At 37.0% G+C, this 7,970-nt stretch overlaps 1 protein-coding gene across 1 annotated transcript; it reads right to left on the bottom strand.

Annotated features, from left to right (window-relative positions):
- Window positions 1-595: 595 nt before the first annotated feature.
- Window positions 596-3,889, bottom strand: RB195_000469 (uncharacterized protein; the record flags this gene model as incomplete). The annotated part of the gene is made up of 4 exons (XM_064196837.1): window positions 596-688; window positions 2,584-2,691; window positions 2,818-2,949; window positions 3,782-3,889. 4 exons carry the CDS (start codon window positions 3,887-3,889, stop codon window positions 596-598), a joined length of 441 nt encoding a protein of 146 aa, XP_064052718.1.
- Between the last annotated feature and the right edge of the window lie 4,081 nt (window positions 3,890-7,970).

The following is a 7,970-nucleotide window of genomic DNA, read 5'->3' as shown; positions in this document are numbered from 1 at the left end:
AAAAAAGTTAGGGTCCCGGATCCTTGACTATAGTCGGATCAAAACGACATGGTGGTCGGTTAGTTTCAGAAGCGACTGCCCTCGAAGCAGTGCGATGGAGCGTAGCGGTGAGAATCGATGTGGGACCCTTGCTAGCGAGCGCCACTCACTCGCTGCAGTTCGCGATGGTCCCACCTAGATCCCAGCCGCTTGCTCTACCGGGCCGTTTCGAGCGGAGTCACTTACGCAATTGCAGCGCTTCATGTCGTTCTGAAACGACTACAATCAAAAATGCGTTCGTAGAAACCGTAAATCGTGAAATTTAAAAATCAATAATGCCCAGATTTGCACAATCGTTCACGATTATGAAGCACTTTAATTTTTTTAAGTGAGCGACAAAAACTATTTTTTAGCAAACAAGAACTTTATTTACACAAACATGATGACCTCCTTAAATATGTATAAGCTCCATTTCGATAGAATATATGTACATTAATGATAAAGGCAAGAAAGCTTAATTAAGGCTGTGACGGCGATGTCCTCAACGATGCAGCACAGTGAACGCCTTGATCCGTACAATATCCTCCTCCTCCTCCTACTCCTATTTCGTTCACGTTTATAGTTGAACTCCTTGTACAGCAGCCATGTATTTTAATCGTTCCAATTCCATTACAACACGTTGTAATTCAGCTTTCAGGCGTAGATTATCCTAAATAAATATTCATTGCTTAGAAACTTTAATAAATCTAGTTCACTAGATTTTTCAGAAAAAAAATCTTCGGAAATCTTTTTTCAGAAACTTTTCGACTTTTCCAGAAAAAAATCTTCGGGAATTTCTGCAAAATGTTGTTTAATTGAAAAAAGTCCTATATGTTTCTAAATCGACCCTGTAATACACAAGTTTTTTAGGTTTCAAAATTGCATACGAATAAAACGGGAGGTAAAATTCCAGAATAAAGAAAATGAGTTCTGTGAAACTAGATGAAAAATCAGATGATATTCTTGTTTCTTCAGATGATTAAACTGGAGTGCAGCCTGAGCAGGACAGTGCATTATCCACATCGTTTGTTTCGCCTACGCTGAGAGTGATACTCAAAAATCGGTGTACGGAGAGCATACTCAAAGTTCCAGTTCGTTTTCGGACTTCAAAAAAGAGATTTTTGTTTCACTTAGGACTTCCTCTCATTGAAATTTGAATTAAACTAAAATAATAATAATATTACAAAACTCGAAGAATAAAGTCACTGGATCTGGGGTGGTGCGGATTTCAGGTGGAGTATTCGCGTACGAGATAGTAGATTATGGAGAGAGGGATGATTCCGTCCATTTCTTCCTAATTGCCGTAAATAACAGCCCGGAAGATGCGGTGCGTGCACAAAGCTGGCACGCTCCAATCGAACTCGTTGTAGAAAATAGCGGTCCGGAACGCTCGAAGCTGTATCTTCCGGCGCCGTTTTTTACGGCAATTGGGAAGAAATGGACGGAATCACACTTCTCTGAATAATCTACAATCCCGTAAACGAATACTACACCAGAAATGCGTACCACCCCAGATTCGTGGAGTGATGCCTTTAAGAACGGCGTAAAGAAAATAACAAAAAAAAAACAGATCTTATTTCCCAGGAAATACTTTAGAAAACGCTACCCTTGTATACAATTTAATGTTTCCACATTAACTACTCATTTGTTTTACTCGAATATGCCTAATTGATTTTGACAGTTCGTTCGCTGATGCAGCGCGTGCACTAGAGTGGCGCTTTTTCACGCTTTACCTCGTAGGAACTCAGTTCCACGCCACTTTTCAGCAGGATTCGGAAAAATTGAACGTGGCCACTCTCATACTCGTAATTTACAGCTCGAATGCTGTATTATCTCACAGAGACCCCTACATAGTCAACTTCCATATAGGCTTTATTTATCCTAGTACAAATCTCACGAACAACATGATTTTGGCCATATGATCTCGATTAAATGCAAAAGCAAAAAGTGTCGAAGTGTTGAGCTTTGTTCAGCCGTTACAATGTGAAAAACAGGAAACAGTAGAACAAGAAAATCAACACAGCAATCAACACTCATGAAGTGATAACTTCTTCATTAAACGACATAAGAAATTTTTTTGCGATTTACTTTTTTTTTAATATGATGCTTTGCATGTCTGAAAAAATTACCTTCTGAAAAGAAATAATAAAATAATAACGACTCATTCCCTAATAGATAGAACATTAGACTAGGATTGAGATAAGGTGTAATACTATTATTAGATAGGATATCATTCCATCACGTGGCACACTGAAATCCTCTCCACGTAAACTTTCGTTCAATCGGAACGGAAAAAAGATGGTTTGTGAGAAATCACTACTATATTTTTAATCGTTTTTTATTATAGGTTTACAGGGAAGAGAATTTAAAAGCCGAAAGGTTTGCAAAAGTCTCTGCAGTAGAGGTTCGTGAAAAAAAATTAAATTTAAAAATTTAAGAAGGAAGAAAGTTCGACGGTCTCATTGTGTATGGAATTGGAGGAAAATTTTATGTTTTTCGAACACACATACATTCCAAAAGAAAATTAAAAAGAAATAATCTAAAATAAAGTTTTAAATTCTGTACCTGCTGCACTAGCTCCAACTTCCTACTGTTGACATCCTCTTTCTGACGTCGAGCTTCTCGTGATCGTCGTGCGGATTCGTTGTTTCGTTTTCGGCGTTCATAATACGCCTGAAGTGATTATTGAAAAGATGTATTTGTTTTGAAAAAGAAAAGAGAAAAGAAGAAAAGAGAGCTTGTCTTTATTCCTCTCTCTCCCTTTCTTGCTGTTTGTTTCTAAATGGGACCGGTAGCTACTTCGTCTTTCATTTCCTGAGGCACAGGATGAGGTTTCTTTTTGGATGGGGCTGGTGATTCTCTCATCGATTGAGTTATGGAGGTGAGTTGTTGGGCGAAGTTAGCGAATGGATGGGTGAATGTCGCTGGAACCTGAAGGACAGGAATCATCTTGCTTACACTTCAATATTATTTAACATAATAACATATTACCTTGTACTTACTTCATACTTTAATATTATTTTATTAATAATAATTTTTGTTCAATTACTTTAATAATAATAAATAATTTTAATAATATTTTATCAATACTAACAGTAAACAGCATCATACACAAACTAAATCATAAAAATTGTACTACATGGGACCACATTTAAGTTTATTTCGTTTAAGTTTCGTTTTTGATGCGAGCAAAGCGATGGCTTACTATCTTGCGAAAATCGGATAGTTCAATTTATTTCTTATTAATTATGGAATAATTACGAATGAAAAACAAGATGGTATATTTTATTGTATTGACTGATTTATTTTAGCGATTGTCGTCAATTCCGCCCATTTACAGGACGTCGCAAGGGTCGACAATGGAGGTTTAAGATAAATTTGCTTCTACAGTCCCTCTGAAGTGTGTCATAAGCTTCAAAAAAAAAACTACAGTCCCTCTGAAGTGTGTCGTAAGGTTTTGAAAAAAATAAACACCTATACTGGATACCGTATGATATACTTTCAAAACTGTTACATTTACTACTTACCATGAACTTTGCCTTGTGACGAAACAGGAGTGAGATCTTACGAGTAAAAATAACAAACTATTAATCTGCAAGAATTCACAGCTCACTTTTTGAAAAAAAGGATCTAATTCTATAACGTAGCCCCCCGCGCGTTCATTTGCAACAAAAATTATGGGTAAAGTATTGGGAAATGGCGTGAACCAGTGGATGAATGTATTGGATTTCTGTGCAGAAAAAAAAAGACGGAAAGAACTTACTTGACCATCTTTTCCAACATATCCTTGCTGATAATGATCCATTTGCCACATTTGACTCATTGCCTTAAAGGCATTCTGTTGCGTAGCCGCATCGTAGAATCCCCCCATTGGGTGAATTTCCGACGACATTTTCTTGCCAGCCTTACATTAAAATTTAAAATATCACTTTATCAGAACAATTAAACACAATGATGAAATGTTTGCGATTGTTACGGTAGTGAAAATAGTAATTCTAGACAATTGAAAAATCGAACTCGATTACGGTGCGAATTAAACTGCCATTGGATGTTCGCGCAGATGGCGATAGTGAGGAGAAGGTGGATGCGATGGTGGTGACCCGGACGGATGGCGGCGCGCTTTGTTGCGCTGGTTGCGTCACCCGGCGGGCAATGCTAACCACAAAACAACTAGAAGACATAAAGAGATAAGCGAATGAGGACACTACGTTACGCCATCGGTTCGCAATCAACCACCTACGGCGAGCCACTTCTACCGGGAAACGACGTATGAATGTGAGGTTATTCCTCATAACTTATAACTTCTAATTTCTGCCAACTTCCACAAAATAAGACTTTGACCTCATTTTCACCCTCAAAAAGTTCTATATGGGACCGGAAAAAATGTCTTGTGTTTTAAAGCGAATAAGGAAAATCCGCGGCTTCGATAAATCCCTAGGGAACACACCCACGCGTTCGACTTTAATCCAAGATCGTTTGAGGTTTATGAACGCGTATGCGTAGCCTTAGAATGACTACCCGATGTGTCAAGTCACTATTTTATCCTCCCAGACAAGTCTGTAGTGAATTTATTGACCCCAAAGGGATGAGAAAGGGTTCTTTGGCTGGCTGCACTAGGGTGGTCTCAAACCACTGATCGTGTACTCATCGGCGAACCTCTTATCGATTACGCTACACTCGTCGCCCATCTTGAATTATACCAGCAGTGATTTTTTTTTACCTTCTATCGTAGATCAGTCGCATAATGGTATAATGAAGCTAAAGGTACACAGCGAAAAAATGTTACAGTAATTGTTTGTTACAGTAATTGTGTTTGAAGTAGTAATTGACACCGTAAGAGTTAAGCACGTAACTCAAAGTATGCTTCTTCTGGATTTTCATTCTGGAACGATCATTACCTCTATGATACTTTACATGCTATCACTGTATCACTCTGATATGTAGGTATAAGGTGGTCGGACAGACTGACGATTCTGAATCTATGGAGGAGGAGTCTATGACTGCTGAATTTATAGGGTTTGCCTCACATTTTCACTGTCATTCTCGAAAATTACCCTAGGGAGAAAGAAACTAACTTGGAAAATTTTGATGGCTTTAATTTAATTTTAAAACTTCAATTGTTGACTTTAATTAATTTTTTTAATAATAGGCATCTTTGATAGATGAGGGTGAAGTAGTGGTAGCAAGTTCCATATCTTACCTCGCAAGTACTAATGAAATTTTTCAAATTACATTTTTTTCTTTTTTTTTCGAATTACGGTGATAGGAGCACAACGTTTAAATATTCAACGTTTATTTTACTTCATAATAATATTAGGTCTTTATAATATTTCTCTTAACTCCATTATTCTCCGTTCTCTCAGAGAACAACAATATTTCCTGTGGGACAACGATAGATTTCATTTATTATTTTTATTATTTATTGTTACCTATATTTTATTATATTATTTGTAGCTTATTCTTGTTATTTGTTTCCACTACTATTGCATTGTTTATACCAATATTATCCATATTTTATGCTGCGTTTAATTACTTGCTTAATTTTATTATTTATTATTGGTTCTTATTTTATTTCCTGCAGTGGGTCAACTTAAAATTTGAAAGAATTCATGATTGGTGAGAAGTAGAGGTTAGCCTTACAAACGAGTAATTTCCAAACTGAATTGTCGAACTTTTACAAATAATTTTTTTCCCGATGTTATAGAGCAAAGTGTTGTTCTCTCTGCGATCATCCGGCTCATGTTTACGGAATTCTCCTTCTTTCAAAACCTCCTCATGAGCACACAACGACAATTCTTCGACAGAAACGTGATGTTAAAGGATTCTAAAGGAATTTAAAGGATTAAAGGATGTTAAAGGACTGAGCGTCGTAGCAATGTTTTATTGGATTGAATTCCGCGCAGCCGAACTCACACACGGAGCAGCCGCTAACAGTTTACGTCACCTTTTATGGAGCCACCGTCGTGACGAGTGACTTAACGAATGATTGACGTCTCGTCAGGTGAATAAAAAATATGATGAGTGGTGGAATTCTGTAAAAAGTCGAATCACTACTTCACCATACACAATTTTTTTCCAATTTTTATTTTATAAGATATTTTTTATTATTTATTTTTATCATTTTTTAAGCATTTTATTCTCGCATATTTTTTAAGCGCACCACTATTACCTTGTCTAAATTTCTGAAGCATTACATGGTTTAAGCGAATTTTTTCTTCATTTTTCAAGGTGAACAAAAAAATTAAATGTAACTTGAACAACCCTAGACTGCTGTCTAAGGACTAACCGGGATTCTGCCTTTGTAACAAAAATCAGTTAATAAAAATCCCCCGTTTGGGCAAGCCATTGTATGCGTAAACAAAAACCTTAGGTACCATGTACGCGGGCGGAAGTTATTAACAACTCAATCTACTGGAAGGAGAAAATCTGCTCTATCGACAGTTTTGAAGGATTATGAGAAAATGATAATTTTTGTTGTTATTTGAATAGAACATGCATGTTTGAGTAGATAAATAGAGCGCGAGTGGCTCAATGGCATGAGGTCACCACCACCACTTGTCGGGTAATGATTCGATTCCTGCTGAGGGGAACCAAAACTTCGATTGCTTCAGCTTCCTGAGATGACTTCAGATTTCTTTTGAGGGAAGAAGGACACTAACTTGATACATCGGTTGATTTCCGCAGGATGCCAGTCAGTCCTATAGGACTCGTACTTGTTCCTAAAACTTTAAACGATCCTGAATTGAAACAGCGGCCACGCTACTATGCCAAAAATTGATTTATGAGCGCCAAAAACTTAATTTTCTATCGCTGAACACATAAATGTTGGTCTGTCATAGACTGTAGTCCTTTTCTTATCTTTCAAACGGAAAGCTCCAGGGTGATGATTCGCTTCACAGGATAAATCCTTGATTTTCCAGGCTCTGACGAGGGGAATAACCTCAAACGTTAACTGTTAGCAGAGAAGGATCAATACAAATCTTTGCTACTGCTCAATAAAATCGATTAAAAAACCTTTTGGATTTGTTAATGGCCGAAAAAGAACTTTGTAGTAATAATTGATATTTTTTCTCCAGCTTCTATTACGGTCTATTACGGTTGTTTTGTGCTTCCTCATTCTGTCGCACACCTGCTTCTCGCTTCTGCCAGAGGCCTGATCCGTTTCCTCTTTCTTCCCGCATTTACAACACCACGCGGATCGTTAATGAGGTGGCGATTTATGGTGTTGTTTGACTCACGGTCCCAGCGATGAAAGACGACCGCAAATCCTACCTGTTTTGTGGCCCTATGAGCGCAACAGTTGGGTTAGCGTAATCAACTGAACCTCAACTTTAAAGATCAACTCATAATCAGCAGCTTTGGGCATAATATTTTAGTTGTATATGGATAGTTTCCGAACAAATATAATTCGGTACTGATGACTTTGATCGATGGAATCATGCGTCATAGAGATTTTGTGAAATGTAATAGTAATATTAGTTCTAGTACTTCTAATATTGTAGTATTTTCTAATAATTTATTCTAATACTTCTAGTATTTTCTACTGGTATATTTTACTTTTAGTATTAATATTTTTTCATTTCGATTAGAACTAGAACTGGAGAAAAGAGGCAATCGGTTTGATGGTCCTGATCCTCTTCTCCTGAAAAATTTGCAGAAATACAAGGGCGTATTACCAGTCCTTCAAATTTCTAGTAGTTTACTTTTGTTCTTGTCTTACTTCAATTTCTCTCCAGATGTTCAGGCTTCAGTCTTCAAGATCGCATAGCACAGATAAAATAAAATAAATTATGAATGAGAGAAGAGACAAAACTGGAAAATAAGTCTCCGTTTTAATTAAACCTACATAACTGAGGAGAATGAACAGTAATTGCTAAGCAAAGGGGATTTACACGTTATGAAGAAAGCTTGAAATTTCATCACTTCATCTATTATTCACTCTTTTTACTTAT

Source organism: Necator americanus, chromosome IV (assembly GCF_031761385.1).
Source record: "Necator americanus strain Aroian chromosome IV, whole genome shotgun sequence".
Lineage (NCBI taxonomy): Eukaryota > Metazoa > Nematoda > Chromadorea > Rhabditida > Ancylostomatidae > Necator > Necator americanus.
Note: the sequence above shows the minus strand (reverse complement) of the source record. Positions and strands in the feature narration are given on the sequence as shown.